At 38.9% G+C, this 19,432-nt stretch overlaps 1 protein-coding gene across 13 annotated transcripts in view; it reads right to left on the bottom strand.

Annotated features, from left to right (window-relative positions):
• Positions 1-5,998: 5,998 nt before the first annotated feature.
• PKIB (cAMP-dependent protein kinase inhibitor beta) overlaps positions 5,999-19,432 on the bottom strand; it is a 103,159-nt gene continuing 89,725 nt past the window's right edge. For 12 of the 13 annotated variants that reach the window (XM_031680110.2, XM_072965817.1, XM_072965818.1 and 9 more), the window contains 2 exons: positions 12,058-12,234; positions 5,999-6,762 (listed from right to left, as the gene is read on the bottom strand). In XM_031680110.2, the coding sequence (XP_031535970.1) occupies positions 6,695-6,762; positions 12,058-12,226 (237 nt within the window). In that variant the 5' untranslated portion in view covers positions 12,227-12,234 and the 3' untranslated portion in view covers positions 5,999-6,694. Of the gene's footprint in view, positions 6,763-12,057; positions 12,248-13,239; positions 13,355-19,432 lie in introns of all 13 variants that reach the window. The other variant, XM_072965824.1, reaches the window with a different exon arrangement.

The following is a 19,432-nucleotide window of genomic DNA, read 5'->3' as shown; positions in this document are numbered from 1 at the left end:
CTTTCTCTGGGAAGAATCCCCATTTTAAATCCTTCTAGGGAGTTAAGAGAGGGGAAGTAGTTTCTTTTGAACCCTCAGGGTCTCCTTTGCCTTTAGCTCAAAGTAATTTCTGTGCCAAAATGGCCTGCTTTGGGGAGGCCTGTTCTGAAACCCTATACTAGTGTGACCTCAGGCAACGACTTCTCCAGGCCTGTTTTTTCCTGAGTAGGGCTGTGATGAGAATTAAATAAATTAACACATAAAGTACTGGCCACAGCCTTGAATGCATATAAAGTGCTTGCTCTTAAGGTACAGTAAGCATTATCTGTCCGTCCTTGCACCCCCTCACTCACAGGTGGCCCTCTCTGAATACAGACTTCGTGTCCAGTGAAGGTGGTCCAGAAATACTAAGAAGCCGCGCTCAGGGCCTCTTACCTCTTACCAGGCTCCTCGCCAAGACTACTTGGCCGGCATCTCCTTTGTGCCCTCGACTTTCCCACATAGCATACAGCGGGATTTGTGGGTAAAGTTTTCCCTATTTCCCTGCCTGCCCTTGGGAGACCAGGAATAATCGCTTGGTTAACCCTCATTCTGTTTTCATGAGACCCACCTTTCTCTGAAGTCAAGGTGGAGACTAAGTGATAGGAGAGATTTTGCATCAAATCAAGAAGAAAAACAGCACACTCACCATTTACTTGGGCTCAAGCTGCCAGGGGCTGTTTGAAATCTCAGAGTTACAATTGAAAATAGTGCTTTTCATGGGGGTGGGGGGTGGGAAATCAAAGGTCAGGTTTGAATCTGAGATTGTAGAGAATTGAGAACTGTTTTTCGTTTCATTTTAATGAATAAGACATTTGTCCGTAGTATTAACTGAAATAAATGCACAACCAAAAATCTGAGAGCTACGTTTTATTCAGCGGACAATTCTGAGGACTCGAAGCCCTTCCAGCCCAGGATGACAGCCACTCAGATCGCTCTGAGGGACTGCTCCCAGGAGGTAGGGGAAGAGCTAGGATATATAGGAGTTTTACAACAAAGACCAGGTAGTCAGAACATTAAAAGGTTACTTGTTAACTGAAGAAAACCAGGTATCTCAAGTTAAAGAATTCAGCGCTTTTCTATGTATGGTAGGAAGCAAACATTTGGGCTCATTGAATTCATTCCTTTGAGAAGCCTCTAGCTATCTAGGGCCAGTATCCTGTCCTTTCTTATTCTGAGTCCCCTCAGGGTGCACCCTGTGAGTGGATGCAGAGGCTGGGCTGCAGGCTTGTCTACACTGGGGGGTGGTGGCAGCCACTGATGACTTGATGGTTTCAGCATTCTTTGTTTACTGATATGATTTGCAGTATTTTTTGTTCACAGTAGCTATCTTAAATTTTAAAAAGAAGTAAAGAAATCCAGTCAACTCTGTTACACAGAAAAAAAGAATTTTTGTTGCCTGAAAGAAAAGTTGTAGCTTTTGTATTCCTAAGAAGTGCAGTTTTAAAATGTATTAGAGCACCCTCTTTTGGTATTTAAGAGCATAGCGTGTCTGAAACAGATTAGCACACTTTCTATTATCATTTCCATTCTAAACTCTCAGAAAAACTGTGTTGTGTTTGAAATATTGTTCGTTGCTGTTGTTTTATTTTGTTTTTGCTACATTCCTGACCAACACAAGGAGCAGAATTAGTGAAACAAAACAAATTGGAAGACTTACGAAACCTAATTGGACTGTCGTTAAGTTACTAAGAAGTGTGATGCCAGCTCCCTCTAGTGTTGATTTTGAGTAATTCCCAAAAATGAAAATTAAAGGGGAAAATAATTTACCCAAAGGCCTACAGTCAATTTAGGTTAAATTTAAGCCAGAACTCAGAACCAAATCCTCATCTATTGACTCATCTCCTTCTTCTTTTTTTCCCTATTATTTTTCACAATATTGTAGTATCAAAGAAAGGAAAGATTTAAAAAGCAAATCCCTTCCACTAATAGAAATCCAATTTAGGTGAAAATTTTATTATAAAACAGGAATTTTGAAAGTCTAATACGTCTAGAGCACCATGAGAGCCTTCAAAGAGCTGCCAAAGTCAATTCCATACACTCTAAGTTGGGGCAAGAATTTTTTTTTTTTTACCCCTAATTTCTAAACTCTGTAGCCTTTCCTGTCCCATAACCCTTCAGGGCTTCTCTGCCATCAATGCTGCCAAACGTCATTCAACCTCTGAACTTCCTCCATATGGAATGAAGGAGGTCATTTCACTTGCCCATGTGGCCCTACTTTTAAGATACTATAGTTAGTTCATGACAGATGATTTCTGTGCTTCCCACAGAATGTCCATGTGCCCCTTGCAGGACCGTGACCAGCCCCAGGACAAACATGCAGTGAGTCAGGCTTGGGCGTGGCACCCCTTTTCTTTTCAGTTCAACTTTATTCCCTTTGCCTCACTTCCCGTTACTACCTCCCACCCAAAACCCACCCAAAAGTCTCCTCACCAATTTCCTCTTCCTTCAAGGTCTTGCAAGGTGACGGCAAATGAAATGGTAATTGTGTTTGCCCGATAAGAATCTTTTCTGGAATAGAACTAAAATGTGAATTAATGAAGTAGTGGACAAATGAATAAATGTCACGCAAAGAAATAAAGTTGCTTGTGCTAAGATATCAATGCTCTTACGCCTATGTACAACTTTTCAGTTTTCCTAGGAATCCTGTGTGGAATTCCCAGGCAAGTTTTGTAAGACTCGCGGATGAGATGTTCTGAGGCAGAGGGGCCATTTTGCGCAGTAAAGGCAGCGCACGTCCTGGCTCTGAGAGCCCTCAGATCACTGTTGCCATTTTCTTACTTGAGTGAATTCCCAGAAGCACTCCCTGAATCCATTTTCTTCGTCTGTAAAATGAGAAATGTTAACAACCATTTTGTGTGACTATCATTATGAAGCTTCAAAAGGATCTACTATGGTGCTTAATAATCACCAAAGTATGGCTCTAGTAAGTTTTTCCTATTACTGTGTATTCAATGAAAAACCCACTCTAGGTTTTTAACAGGTGGCAACAATATGGTCCCGAGCCCTTTGTTTGAGCCAATGCTTCCATTTTAAATCACTGCTGTTGTTTGATGTTCTGAAAGACATTGTCAGTAACTCTGGAAAAACACGGAATGCATTCTGATCAATCAGTCCTAGTTTAGCTAAGAAGGTACTACTGTTCATGGAAAAAAAAGAGAGCAAAGGAATAGGAGGAAAATCTACTCTTGTAAATGACAGAGAAAGAATCAATAGACTTAGGACATTTACCCTTAAGTCTCCACCACCCTTTATGCTCATGAAATTAATAATGATCATAATAACAAAAAGTTATTGTTATGTATCAGGCACTTTCTTTAGCAATTAACCAGTATTCACTCATTTAATTCCTATCATAACTCACCATTTTACACAGTGAAGAAGTTGAAACAGAGAGTAAAATAACCAAAGTCATAAGCACAAATGGCAGAGCTGTAACTTGAACTTGAGGTGTCCGGTTCCACAGATGAGGCAACAGGCTAGTGTGCCTCAGTAATTCTTCCTATTGTTCTCTCCCTTTCTCTCTCTCCATCATCATCTGCTCAAGCCACCCAAGCTAGCAAAACTGAAAGCTAATGCAGAGTTCCCTTCTGCAAATAGGAGGCTTCCCCCATAGAAGGTTCTGAGAAGGTTCAAAGCTTTCCAGCCCAGATCGTAAAAAAAGAAGAGAAAAGAAAAGAAAACAAAATCTCTGGGCATGTGACACAGAATGGTTTTTGTTCTTTCTCCTTCTGTGTATAGAGTCAAGTTTCCAGATGGCCCCTTTATAGCTTTATCGTCCCCTTTTGTCCTGGTTTCTCTCACAGCATTAAGTAAGACTTTATAGCTATTGACTAAAGCAAATGGCTTATAAAAAGACAATAGCAAAAATGAGCATGGAAACTTTGTTTAATGAGCCCCAACTTGGGGCTTTGTTGAAAACGTCTACTTGCTATGACAAAATACTATAAATTCCCCAAAATAGTTTGATTTTTTTTTTTTAGAAGTTGGTTGGCGAATTTAGTCTTTCAACTACAACTGACCTCTCATTCTTGTCTGGAATTCTTCTCAGAAAAAAATCCTTTTGTTGGCAAATATTCAACAAGCCTGACACCTTGTGTACTGCAAAATATTATATGTATAAAATGGGACATTTACTTGTGTATTGTGATGAAAAAGTGATTTAGAATATGCAGGATAAAGAATATATGTCATTACTAGCAACAGTGGGGAGGGACATGGCTTCATTTCTGGTCTTCTAAAGAGAGGTAAGTATCATATAATACTGTGACCCAAAAGCTGTTACTTTTTTTTCTTCTACATTATAATGGAACATGTTACTCATTTAACTACTGACTCAAAATTCTGTTTTGTGTCAGTAACTGTCATAAAACCCTGGTGACGTGACTCATTGTTAAAAGAGTAACACTCATTACCTGTCAGCTGCTCATTAGCATGACTGAATAGGCACTAATGTGGTAATTAGTACGAACCATCAATTTCCATCATAGTATCTTCTCCCAGCACTAAGATTGGGGATGTCTGTGAAATTGGAGGAAGACAGAAGATGGCCATGCTAACAAATCCAGCTGCCCACCATCTCCACCACCAGAAAATAATGGCGAAAACATGTAGAATAAAAATGATGATGATGATAGCTAATATTTGTTGAATAATTACTCTTTGCCAGGCATTAGCCAAGTATCTTAAATGTTGTATTGCATTAACCACTTCCATTCACTGTATAAAATATGTACTATTATTAGCACCATTGCAAGAGGATAAAACTTAGACCTCAAGATATGACGTAAACTGCCCAAGATCACACAGCTGGTGAGTAGCAGGGCTAGAATTCAAACCCATGTCGTCTGAATCCAAAATCCATGTGCTTGACAGTTTAACTCTTCTCCAGGGTTTCTTGACCTCAGCATTATTGACACTCATGGCCAGGTAATTCTTTGCTGTGAGGGTCAGCCCTGTAGGACTGAAGGACGCTTAGTGGTCGAGCAGCATCTCTGGCCTCCGCCCACTAGGTGTCAGTAGCACCTTCTCTCCCTGGTCCCGCCCCTAGTAGTAGCAGCCAGAAAGGTCCCCAGAGGGTACCAGATGTCCTCCAGGAGCCCAAATTCCCAATCCCCCCAAACTTGAAAACTCTAATTTAACCCATCTGTATACTGGTATAATACCATGTCATTAAATACCTTTCAGAAATCTAACTGAATTAACTGACTATAAGACATTTTATTGAATGTTAAATTAGTCCTGCACCTAAAATATTACTTTTGATTATTTTTTAAAGAAAAATTTACGTTTAAGAACTTAAAACATCCAGATTCTTTGGAAATCTACCCTTTTGGTTGTATATCAGATTTAAAGGTAAACTTGTCAAAGAAATGGTAAGCAAGTGATGTTTTATATTGCAAAGACTATTAACTTATGAACTTCTTTAAAATGTGTCACCGTTTTTCACCTGGTATGCTTTAGGAGATAAAATGAAGGAGCCTTGTGTCAGTAGTAAGTTTCTTTAATAGTGAAGGAGTTTATCTGATTACTGTATACAGACATGGCTTAAGTCAACAATCAAATAAAATAGAACTGCACACATATATAGCTGAAAATAAAAATAATTTCATTAGTCAGATTTTCTTTAAAAATTCAGAATTCTATGATTTTCCTAAAAAGTCTAATAAATCAAAATTTACTAAAGCTTTGGTTTTTGTTTCATTCCTTTTAAAATATATAATTAAATATATATTAAAAGCAAGTATTTTGCTATTTCTACCTACACCATTCACTACATACTTAAGTGCCTATTATTATGTTAGCTAGTTTAGGAAAGATATAAAAATTAAGGTCTCCATTTCTGAGGAAATTATTTTAGAAACAAGTCATATACACAAAAGCCCTAAGAATAAGAAAAGATAATATAAAGCAACTAGTAAAATGGTTTGTGTAATTCACATTAAAGAAAAACATATGCATACACATACACACACCAAAGTTAAGGAAGATAGTGAGATTCATTTAATAGGCATATTCCACATAAACAATTTGTCACAAATGTTCCATTTTAAGAGTCCACATGAAAAATCACAGTACGCATAGACGAGAAGCAGAACACACCAGACAAAAACTTCCTAGAGATGTTTGGGTTATCAAACTTTTTACTATTTTTCCAAATCTTTTTAGGGTTTGGGAGGAAAATTGGTGCATTTCAGCTAAAAACATCATTTTGTCTACACATTCTTGACTATTCTATCATCCTTTCTCACCAAAAGCCGTAATTTCCTACAAATTCCATAAAGTTTTAAATTAATAGTGTGTGGTTTATATTTACCAAGAAATGATTTACCCATTACCATAAAAATGGCATTAAAAATATATCTGGCTAAATAAATCCAAAAGAGAACAATGGGTTTTGTTGGGGTTATAGACAATGATATATATTTAAGTGACCATGCATTCTTAACCTTTCTCTTGGGTACAATTCGGAAGTAATCTGCCTTTTAATAACCTACATTAGACATCACAGTTGCAGTCCAAGTGAGTAGCGTCACAACAAAATTATCTAACACACACATGTTGCTTAGGGCTGCAACGTTACCATAGTTACTACCAGATCAAACGTCTCAGGAAAGCAGAGCCACTAAGTCTTTCAATGTGCAGAAATTCAGCACTTTGGATAGGTTATGAGCCTTCATTTTCCTTCATCTTTGGGCTTTTCCAATTGGTCTTGTGTTGTTTCTTCATCTTTCTTTTTCACATCTGAAAAATAAATAATTTTCACTCATATAGAGAATATGTTGAAATGTACTTTGTATTATATTGGAATAAAACAGTTGGTTTTTCCTTTATGCACCTTAGTCATTTTCTACTTGATGGGGACAAACTTTGAAAAGAGATATAGGTCCATTCTCCTAGTAACCTTTCCTACTCTCCAGGATTATGATGTGCTGGGCAGTCTTCTAAGGTATTATTACCATCACCATTCATAGATGAGTCCACTGAAGCACAAATAGGCTAAGGGACTTGCCCAAGTCACCAGGTGGGGAAGTGACAGAGCCACAGTCTGGATTCAGGTTGATTGACCTTGCCCGCCCCCATCTCCCTATGTTGGATCACACTCTGATTTTCCTCACACTCTGCCTCCTTAGGAGTTCATCTCACTTTCTGCTACACCGGGAAAAAAAAAAAATCAAAACTATCAGATTTTCTTTCTGCCATCAAACCTCTAAAACCCTCTGAGGTCTGGACTCTGATGGTGGAATTGTGCTCCTCAGGACTGACTACTAAGTTGCTGGAGTCCAGTGCAAAGTGAAAGACGGCAAAAGTAGAACAAAACCAAGTGCAAGCCTCTTGTGAGCCCAGGGCCCCATGCAGCTGCCCGGCCAGCACACCCTTCGAGCTGGCCCTGGTGCTGCTCCTACCATCCAGCTCGAATTCCTTCCTAATCCAGGATCCCACCCATTTCTGCTTTAACAGCGCTCCTATGAGCATCCCCAGCCCCTCCGTTTCATCCGACTTTCCCTCTTTCTCCTGACTCCCTCACTTCCTCAAGTCACTTCCATCTTCAACAAAGGCCTTCTTTCGACAGCAGTTTCTTCACTTACTGGCTTTTCTTTAATCCTTTCAAATGTATTATCTTTTGCTGTCATCTTTTTAAAATAAAACTGTTAAGTCTCCACCATGTCCCCAAAATTGGTCCTACCAAAATCATCAATGTCATCTTTGAAAAGAAATCTGACAGACTCTATTCTGTTCTCCAACTTTCATTCACCAAATATTTATGAAACACATACTATGTACCAAGCAGTGGAAAAAAAGAAAAAAAAAACATACATTCCAGGTCTCAGAAAACTTTTCATGAGGAATATGGATAATAACTAAAATAAGTAAAAGGTGTGGCGTGTGAGAAGTGCTACAGAGGAAATTAAAGAACAGGGATTGTCAAGAAGTCTTGGGGCTGGAGGTTTGCAACATGAGATAGGGTTGGCTGAGAACGCCTCACTGAGGAGGGACCACGTGAGTAAAGACCCAAGGAGGTGAGGGAGCTAGCTAGGTGGATGGACAGCAGGGAGATGAGCATTCTATGCAGAGAAATGGTCAAGGTCAAAGGCAACAATGTGTAGGAAGTGCAGAGAAAAAAAAAAAGAAGAATGGAAAATGGGATCAGAGAAGTATCAAGTGACTAGGACTTTTACGGGGAAAATGGCAGATTTCTGAACCAATTTTGAATGTAGAGCTGACAGTATTTGGGTGTCTCTTAGGCATCTCAGATGAAATATGGAGGAAGCAGAAATCCCTCCTCTAACCCTTAAAATCGCTTCTCCTCCAGGCTGGCCCTTCTTAGTATATGGCATCTCCACTGACCCTGTTGCTCCAGGAACTATCCTCCATTTCTCTTCATTACTTGTCGTCATCCCCACCACATTCAATTCATCAGCAAGTCCTATGGGTTCTGCCTATAAAACACATCCCAAATCCACCCACCTCTCTCCATCTTTCCTCCTATGCAAAGCCCTGTCTCTCACGGACTACTGCAACAGTCCGATGCATAAAAGTTAACAAAACCGATTCCCCTTCTCTTAGGACAAGTCTCACTTGAGTTAATTTTCTAGCTTTGTTACCCCAGAAAGCAGATTAAGGTGGAATGTCAGCCTGGTTACTCAAGCTTACGGTAAAAATGAACCAAATGGTAAAACACACCTGTGCTGAGAGAAACTGTATATTAACTCTAAGTACCTGGTAGGAAACCACAGCACTGGGATTCCCTAAATGCAATGACTCTTGTAACTGAGCATGTCTCTTGCAGGGAAGCTAGGAAGTAGTCTCCAATGACTTATTTCCAAGTGTTAGCCCCCATGGGATACAGGGATTCTGACCCTCTGCCCACATTGATGCAAATCTTGTCTCCTTGCACCTGAGTTCTCAGTGAGTGGTGGGGTGGGGGTGACACAGACACTGGTCCCCAGGACTGCTTATAAGGGTTGCTTCAAGGACTCCTATAGAAGAAGATTACGTAAATTATATTCTGTAAGAAGATTACCTAAGGGTAATGCCGCCCTTCCGGCCCACTATGTTTTTAAACCTGTACTCTTCTAAGCGGAGACTGGCACCAAATGTGATCTTATGAGTCTGAAAGCTTAACTTGGCCCCTAAAGATTTCCTAATGGGGACTGCACCTTCTAATCAACTGTATCTATCATTCCTCCTCTGCAGTCCATTCTCCATGTAACAGACAAAGTGGGTATTTAAAACGTGAATGTCACTCCCCTGCTGAAAACCCTCCCACTTAGAACGAAATTCTCTCTATTCATCCAGGTTTCTAAAGCCCTAAGAGATCTAGCCCTTGCTTCTCTCTCCAGCGTCATCTTCCAACCATTCTCCCTCCTCCCTCTCACCCACTGGCCTCCAGCCACTGCAGCCAGAGTTTATGTTTCTTGACATGTCCACCTTGTGCAACTCTAAGAGCTTTCTACAAGCTGCTCCTTCTGCAAAGAAGGCTCTTCCCTCTGATTTTCCTGTGCCTGGACCATTGCGTTGTTATTTAAAACATACTGCTGCCATTCAGATTTCAGTTAGGGCTTCCCTAATTTCTCAGTCCAAGTAGCCACCCAATCACTTTTCGCCACAGCATCCTACTTTAATAGGATAGAATGTTTCACTGCTGACTTATGTATTTATTTGTTTATAATCTAACTCTCCTATTGGAATATAAGAAAAAATGACAGCAAGCGTTTATGTCCGTCTTATTCACTGCTATATGGCTGGTTTTCAGAGCGGTGTCCAGCCCTTGGCACTAAGTTGAGTGATGGATCAAGTGACTAGTCAGTGATGGAGGGATGTAATATAAGGCCCTCGTGACATTTACACTTTCCTAAGCTGCCGCCCTCTGTCACCTCTTGTTGATATGTTATAAGGCATCGCTGTCCTCCCTACCATGGCTATCAATTGGTAAGGGATAGATTAAGACAGATTATGAACTAGAAGGATTTCAGGCAGGTTAATTTCACGTAGGGTGCTGGATATCTTCCCACTTCAGAATATCAAAAACCAAAAACAAAAGAGGATGGATCTGAAGGAAATCTGTAGACTTTCCCCAGAACTTCTATTTGTAAATGGCCAAAACGTTGAAACCAAAATGTCTGAGACAGACCCCAGCTTTTTGTTTTTTACTAGCAATTGAATACTCATTTTAAACACTTAATAGTTGTACGAAGCTAATGGAAAAGAAGATAGGCCTTAAAGCTATTTATTTATAGCTTCGTTAGTAAAAGCACGTCCTTTTGTGTTTTCTTTAATATCTGGTGTTATATGTTGATTTACTTTGAAAATTTTGAGTCTTAGTTAATATTTTCGATTTTCTTTCAAAACGATTTAAAGGAAAATATAAAATTAGGAACACTATTCTTTCAGACAATGGATTCCCTAGTGAACAAAATAAAATGAAGAAACTGCTAACTCTCTTACCATGTATTTTTTCCTCCTTTGCTTGACTAAATAACGCCAATAAGCATTAAGATTCTGAGTGTGTGTTCAGGGTACATCAACTTTAACTAGGCCTGTGACACTAAAAAGCGACTTATCTTCTCTACCCCTCCAGTGGAAGATGGCCCTTCAACGTCAGTATCATGCTCTGTTAATCATAATCATACTAGAGTTTAACTTAAAAAGCCAAAAACATTACACAGATTTTCATTTCTCTTCTTTCTTTTCCTCCATCTTTTCATTCATCTTACGATTGTTCATGTGTTCGTGGAAACTGTTCTACTATTACTTGCAGTGTCCCGTATGAGACATGAAATGTCTCCTAGAAAAAGGTGAGGTAACCCTGGGACTCACGGATCTGGCCTCCAGTCCCTGGCCTACAAGGTGAGAAGAACTTCATAAAGATCAGACCAGGAACATCTGTGGCTTTACCAGATAGAACATCCCCTCCTGAGGCAAAGAACTAAGAGCCCTCTTCCGGGACTCAGGTGAACAGGGTAAATGTGCAGAAGCTTCCGGCTCACTCTTGCCCCACTGCCACCAGGAATGAATTTCTACACACACACTGAGTTCACTCTGAAGTCTAAAATGAGGCACAAGGCACAGGCTTGCTGGCAATGACTTGCAACTAAAGCTGTCTTTAAAGCACTTGAATGTTTTTAAGTGAAGGGACTCCTTTAACACCTTACTGTAAGTATTATATTTATTTTCATAAGACTGAACTCTGGAAGCTTTTATGAATGATACGTAAGCAATGCAGTAAAAAACCGAAGATTTTCCTTCATTCGTTTGATAAATAAAATAAAGCTCTCCTTTATTCTTTACTTTTTTAAAGGAGGTATGAGGGATTGAACCCAGGACCTCACGCATGCTCAGCAGGTGCTCTACCACTGAGCTACACCCGTGCTCTGCTCCTTTTTCCTTAATTCAACTTTTCCTCCTGGTTAAAGAATGATCACCCTTTATGCAAATACTTGTCTTAAAGGTCTCATCTTTAGTTTATAATAAACTTCTTCTTAGATATGAGAAATAGAAGGGCTACAGGGAAGAAGACGCTTCCAGAGTGATTTGCTGATGGACAACAGAAGGAAAATTACTTTATTCCTAAGAGCTTCTCAAAAAACTTTGCAAGCTCATTGAAGGAAGGGATTATTCACCTTTGTATTCCCAGTCACTAGCACAGTGCAAAACTTTACACATCCAATAAGTAAATGTTCAAGGGGGAGGGTATAGCTCAGTGGTAGAGTGCATGCTTAGCATGCACGAGGTCTTGGGTTCAATCCCCAGTACCTCCAAATAAATAAATACCTAATTACCTTCACCACCCCCAAAAAATACAAATAAATTTTTAAATATTCACATTCCACATTTACACCAGGAGATAAAAAGATGAAAAGGTCCACTTTTCGAAAGACTGAAAAAATCTACTCAGCTTTAAACGAAAGCTGAGAAGTTTTCGTAAACAAGTTTAAAAAAAAGAGTGCTTTTAACTAGTTAGGAGGGATACTGTTCCAGAGGACAGGATTAAGAAGAGAGACGTGCTGTTGACTTTAAGAGGATTTTGAGTGTTACCTTCCTTCACGGAGAGGGCCTCCAGTTTCAAAGGCAACTCCAAGGTTCCGCCGATGGCCGTTGACCCCTGGATGTCTGGTAGAGCATTCCGGCGGCCTGCCCTTGCTGATGATGCAAAGTTGCTGACCATGGGCTCCACATCCGTCATTTCTGATGACTCTGTCCTCATAGCAACATCTACAAACAGAATGTGCAGGTGAAGAAGAGGATGAGCCTCTTCCAAGGGGCAGGTTCACAATGGTGGTTAGGAGGCATGTCTAGACTAGCAACACAGAAGCCTTGAGAAGCTAATCACTGATCACACCTGCACTGTTGTCTACCGTCAAGGTCCCGCGGTTTCTACTTGGACATTCGTACACTGGCTGAATGGAGCAGGAAGGCCTCAGCGTGAGCCGAGTGCTATAAATAACCCCGGAGCCCAGGGAGCTATCTGGATGCTACAGGATGCAGCAATCTCTTGTCTTTTGTTCTGCTTTTCTATGGATGCATTAGCCAAACGAGGACTTGGAAGGAAATGCGAACTGACTTGTTTGGCCGCCCCCGTGGAGACTCTGCCTGCCAGCATTTGCTAGTGGTGCTTGTTCAGGCTGAAACCAAATCACTGTAATTTGTAAGGACCAAACAAAATACACTCTGTTCCTACATTTTAAAAATAAGAAATTCAACTTTATCTCAAAGGCTTTTTTTCCCCAGCGGCAGCTGCGTATTTCTATCGGCTCTGGTCTCAGACCTAATTTTCAATCGCCTCCAGTTCACGTTTGGGAGAACAGGACCTCGGTTACCTTTTGCTGCCTTCAAGTGGACATGGTGATTACTAGTACTTTCCTAAGCATCCCTTATCTGCCTGGCGGTTGTCTCTCTCTAGGGAAGAGACCATTCACTAGACAGGGAGGGAGGCAGCGATACTGCTTATTCTAAAACTCGCCCTCTGTTTCCTACGACGTTTTCTAATGAATCTTTCCTAAGACGTCAACACTGAATAGTATCTCAAAAGAAGCAGCTGCAGCTGCAGCAAACCTTTTTTTGGAGAACCTATTAACTGCTAGGCTGTCAGCTGGGACTCGAGAGTACAAAGGAATGATGTATTCTCCATTTTTAGGAGACGTGCACTCTCCAATGGGGGAAAAAGGGTAGGGAATAGATAACTCCATAACATAGAATGTGTCAAATATCAATACTCATCTGTGGCACTTGAGGGCAGACATATGCGATCCTTGGCCTACACAAACCTAATCAAACTTTTCACTGTAGTTGGAAGGGAGCCCTTCCCCATCAGTTAACTTCAATTCAGGAAGCGCTAAAAATGAAGTGGAACAGGCACAAAATATGATACACTTCGTATTAGGAACATAACTTCCTTGGTCCGTACCACCCAGGAAATGCACATCGAGCTCAGTGTGGGCCTCAGGAGTCCAGGGATATGCTAGTCTACTTCCCCAGCTGCCTCATCTTTTCAGGAATCATGGAAAATTTGAAAACAATGCTGGATTTTCAGGCATAATTTTAGGTTTCTAACTATTGAGTATTTCCCAACTGTCTGGCATTATTGCATAAAGTGAAGAGCACTAGACTATTAGTCATAAAGAAATCAATCCATCATAGGCTTGCAAGGTGATATTGGTTAATCCACTTACTTTCTTTGAATCACAGTTCCTGTCCTATATATAATGGGTATAAAAGTTAGCCTGAGTGGTTCATAAGATACTCGTGAAGAATAAATGAGATAAAGGACATGGAAACTCTTTGTAACCATATGTTTGATTATTGTCATCACTGTTCATTTCTAAGTTTTACTCACTCTACCACCTCTGATGTAGCCCCTTTAATTCTAATGAGAAACGTCTCCCTATTGGAAGACCTCTTGAGTTTTCTAAAATGGAAACCAGAATGTATTCAATACTGCATGAACATTTTCACATCTATTATATCAGTTAAAACTTCTAATAATCCTATGAGGTAGTGAGGAATAACCCTCACGTGTTGATGTGGAAACTGGGACTTAGAAATATTAAGTGACTTAAGTTGCTAACCAAGCACACAAGGATGCAAACCCAGTTTCAGTTCATTCTGAAAGCAAGATGACATGGATTACCACAAAACTATCTTTCTAAATCTCAGTGATTTGAATAAACAACCATATAACAACTACTTTAGATTCAGTTCTTCAGACTTTTTAAACAGAAAAAATTATATACAGTTGACCCTTGAACAACACGGTTTGAACTACACGAGTCCACTTATAGGTGGATGTTTTTCAATTAATATGTACTACAGTGCTACACCATCCACAGTTGGTTGCATCCAGGGGTGGAGAACTGCAGATACGGAGGGGCAACTATAAAGTTATATGCAGATTTTCAGCTGTATGGGGGTTGGCGCCCCTAACCTCTATGTTGTTTAAGGGTCAACTCTATATATGTATGTTTGTGAAAGAGAGAGTCCCTGTTTTTTCATAGGTATTCCTCTCTGGCTTGAATGTCTGGTTCAATGATACATAAATTTCTAGTAGAGATCTCTTCTCTACAGCGTGTGAGAAGTACCTAACACCAGTTTGGAAACAGACCCCATTTGCAAGCTCCTTCTCTGTCCTCAGTCACTTAACATCACATCAGAAGCCACGGCCATGATCAAGTGTTTATTTCTGTGAAGCATCTTCCTGTGGAACTGCAAATAACTATGCTAAGCTTGGAGGAGAAGCTCCATGAATACTTCGATTATTACTAGCCTCACAGTCCAAAATCTTAAAATTGAAGGTAACAATAGCTATAAAAATATTAAGATACACTATTTTAAATACTTCAATGCTATATATTTTATGTTTCCCAGGATGGGCTATGTCTAAGGAATATTGAATTAGAATTTTCATGTTGAAAGAGAACTTCCAAAAGATGGCCTCAAGAATTGGCCATCAACATGAAGAAGAAATTCTGGGCTCTGAGTTTAAGATTTCTTTGCTGCTGGCTGCCATTTGCAAGTTTTTGCTTTTACCTTTATATTAGTATTTCAGGCATAGGCTTTCTAAATTAGTCCTTTTTTGTTAATTGGTCTTAGAAAGCAAGATCATCACAAAACTATGTAAAAGTCTGCCAACTTTTAACTACCATTTTAAGATCAAAGACAGAACTGGCTATGTAGAGAGGCCAAGCAGGTTGCTTTACTCCAGAGCTTTACTTGGTCCTTTTCCAAATTCTTACTGGACACCACCTTATTTACAGGGCCTGCCACTGACGCTGAGTGACCAGGAAGGTCACAAGGTGGATAGTTTTCCCAGCTCAGCCCCATAGGGCTGTGGGAACAAGGAGCTTTCTACAGAGAAAAGTCAACTGATCTTCCTGACAGAGTATCTCAATGACTTAAGACATCACTGGCAAGAGCCTCTGAATGCACAGGGTGATTCTTAACTGGGTGTCTTTAATTTCCTGGTAAGGAAGTTTATTGCAGCACTGGAAATAATCTGAAAGTCCATGAGGAAAAGAAGACTGAATAAACCACACATATTATATTATGGAATATTATGTGGCTATTAAAAAGGATGTGTTAGATCCAGTTAGATCTACCTATGGAGATATGTCCATGATACACTGAAATACAGCAAGGTAAAAAGTAATATTTACAGCATGGAGGAAAAGGGGGGAAAAAGTAATGAATACAATGTAATCTCAACTTTGTAAAAAGAATAAAAATTTTAGTTAAGAAGGCAGCAAGAGAAAAGCAAAGAGTGAATTACAAGGGAACCCCCATAAGGCTCTCAGCTGATTTCTCTACACAAACACTACAGGCCAGAAGGGAGTAGCAAGATATATTCAAAGCCCTGAATGAAAAAAAGATGCAGCCTAGGATACTTTATCCAGCAAGGCTATCCTTTAGGATAGAAGGAGAAATAAAGAGTTTCACAGACAAAAAAAGCTGCAGGAGTTTAGCAACACTAAACCCATGCTAAAAGAAATATTGAAAGGGCTATTCTAAATAGAAAAGCAGCAGGATGCTACAGAAATGAGAAACTCACAACTGGAAAGGTGATAACTCATAAATGAAAAATAAAGAAAACTCGAAACTATAAAAGAAGACATACAAATCACTGAGAGTGGGAGAGGGAGGCAGGGAAATATAGAATTTTTTTCTTTCTTTTTTAAATTTTTTTAACAGTAGGATGGGTTTGAGATCATGTTATTATCAGTTTAATAAAAACAGGTATAGGTTAATAGATTTACAAAAAAGGGTAACCACAAGTCAAAAATTTACAAGGGAGTCACAAAAATTAAATAAAATCCATGATAATACAAAGGAAAATTACCAAACCACAAAAGGAAGAAGAAAGGAACAAAGAGGATATACCAATTCAACTGCAAAGATAAGTTCAAAATGGCAATAAACACACATCTATCATTAGTCACTGTAAATGTTAATGGACTAAATGCTCCAGTCAAAAGACATAGAGTGGCAGACTGGATAATAAAGCAAGAACCTTCAATATGCTGCATACAAGAGACCCACTTTAGGGAGAAGGACACATATAGATTGAGAGTGAAAGGATGGAAAAGGATATTCCATGCAAATGGAAAAGCCAAAAAAGCAGGTGTTGCAGTACTGATTTCAGACAAAATAGACTTTAAAACAAAGGCCATAAAGAAAGATAAAGAAGGACATTTTATAATGATTAAAGGAGTGATACAAGATGAAGATATTACACTCATTAATATATATGCACCCAATATAGGAGCACCTAAGTACATACAAGAATTACTAACAGAGATAAAGGGGGATATTGATGGGAATACAATCATAGTTGGAGATTTTAACACTGCATTAACATCACTAGACAGATCTTCCAGAAAGAAAATAAACAAGGCAACAGAGAAATTAAATACTACAATAGAAAAACTAGATTTGGTGGATATTTTCAAAGCATTACACCCCCAAAAAATAGAATATACATTCTTTTCAAGTGCACATGGAACATTTTCCAGGATTGATCATGTACTTGAACACAAAAGAAAGCTCAACAAATTTAAGAAGATAGAAATTATCTCAAGCATCTTTACTGACCACAATGCCATGAAACTGGAAATCAACAACAGAGAAACAAAGGAGAAAAAAAGAAAAGCATGGAGATTAAACAATATGTTATTGAAAAAACAATGGATCAATGAGGAAATCAAAGCTGAAATTAAAAAATACCTTGAGACAAGTGATAATGAAAGCACAACCACTCAAAACCTATGGGACACAGCAAAGGCAGTGCTAAGAGGGAAGTTTATAGCGATACAGGCCTTCCTCAAAAAAGAAGAACAATCTCAAATAAACAAGTTAGCCCACCACCTGAATCAATTAGAAAAAGAAGAACAAAAAGCCCCAAAAAGCAGCAGAAGGAAGGAAATAATAAAGATCAGAGAGGAATTAAATACAATAGAGATTAACAAGACCATAGAAAAAATCAACCAAACCAAAAGCTGGTTTTTTGAAAAACTAAATAAAATCGACAAACCTCTGGCCAAACTCACAAAGAAGAAAAAAGAGAGAGCACAAATTAGCAAAATAAGAAAGGAAAATGGAGAAATTACAACAAACAAAATAGAAATACAGAATATCATATGAGAATATTATGAAAAACCATATGGAACCAAACTGGATAACCTAGAGGAGATGGACAAGTTTCTGGAAACATACTGTCCACCAATACTGAATCAAGAAGAAACTGAACACTTGAACAATCCGATCACTAGAAAGGAAATAGAAATAGCAATTAAAAACCTCCCTACAAATAAAAGTCCAGGACCGGATAGCTTCACCGGGGAATTCTACCAAACATACAAAGAAGAACTCATACCAGTCCTTCTCAAACTCTTCCAGACGATTGAAAAGGAGGGAATACTCCCAAACTCATTCTATGAAGCCACCATCACCCTGATACCAAAACCAGGCAAAGACACTACAAAAAAAGAGAATTATAGGCCAATATCACTGATGAACATAGACGCCAAAATCCTCACCAAAATTTTAGCAAATAGAATCCAACAACACATAAGAAAGATTATACATCATGATCAAGTGGGGTTCATCCCAGGGACACAAGGCTGGTTCAACATATGCAAATCAAGCAATGTAATACATCACATCAACAAGAGAAAGGACAAAAACCACATGATCATCTCAATCGATGCAGAAAAAGCATTTGATAAAATTCAACACCCATTTATGATAAAAACTCTCACCAAAGTGGGTATAGAGGGAACATATCTCAACATAATAAAAGCTATATATGACAAACCTATAGCCAGCATAGTTCTCAACGGTGAAAAACTCAAAAGCTTCCCACTAAAATCTGGGACAAGACAAGGATGCCCACTATCACCACTCCTATTCAATATAGTCCTGGAAGTCCTAGCCACAGCAATCAGGCAAGAGAAAGAAATAAAAGGGATCCAAATTGGAAAAGAAGAGGTAAAAGTGTCATTATATGCTGACGACATGTTATATATATAGAAAACCCTAAAAGGTCCACAAAAAAGCTACTAGAGCTGATCGAAGAATTCAGCAAGGTAGCAGGTTACAAAATTAATGTTCAAAAATCAGTTGCCTTTCTTTACACTAACGATAAATCAACAGAAAAAGAAAGTAAAGAAACAATCCCCTTTAAAATAGCACCCAAAGTAATAAAATATCTGGGAATAAATCTAACCAAGGAGGTGAAAGAATTATACACAGAAAACTATAAACCACTGATGAAGGAAATTAAAGAAGACTTTAAAAAATGGAAAGATATTCCATGCTCTTGGATTGGAAGAATCAATATTGTTAAAATGGTCACACTGCCCAAGGCAATCTACAGATTTAATGCAATCCCTATCCAATTACCCAGGACATATTTCACAGAACTAGAACAAATCATAATAAAATTTATATGGAACCATCAAAGACCTAGAATTGCTAAAGCATTACTGAAGAGAAAGAAAGAGGCTGGAGGAATAACTCTCCCAGACTTCAGACAATACTATAGAGCTACAGTCATCAAGACAGGATGGTATTGGTACCAAAACAGACATATAGACCAATGGAACAGAATAGAGAGCCCAGAAATGAACCCACAAACTTTTGGTCAACTAATCTTCGACAAAGGAGGCAAGAATATACAATGGAATAAAGACAGTCTCTTCAGCAAATGGTTTTGGGAAAACTGGACAGCAGCATGTAAAACAATGAAGCTAGAACACACCCTTACACCATATACAAAAATCAACTCAAAATGGATTAAAGACTTAAACATAAGACAAGACACAATAAATCTCCTAGAGGAAAACATAGGCAAAACATTATCTGACATACATTTCAAAAATTTTCTCCTAGAAGAAATAAAAACAAATAAACAAATGGGACC

Source organism: Vicugna pacos, chromosome 8 (genome assembly GCF_048564905.1).
Source record: "Vicugna pacos chromosome 8, VicPac4, whole genome shotgun sequence".
Lineage (NCBI taxonomy): Eukaryota > Metazoa > Chordata > Mammalia > Artiodactyla > Camelidae > Vicugna > Vicugna pacos.
This window is presented reverse-complemented; position numbering and strand designations above follow the sequence as displayed.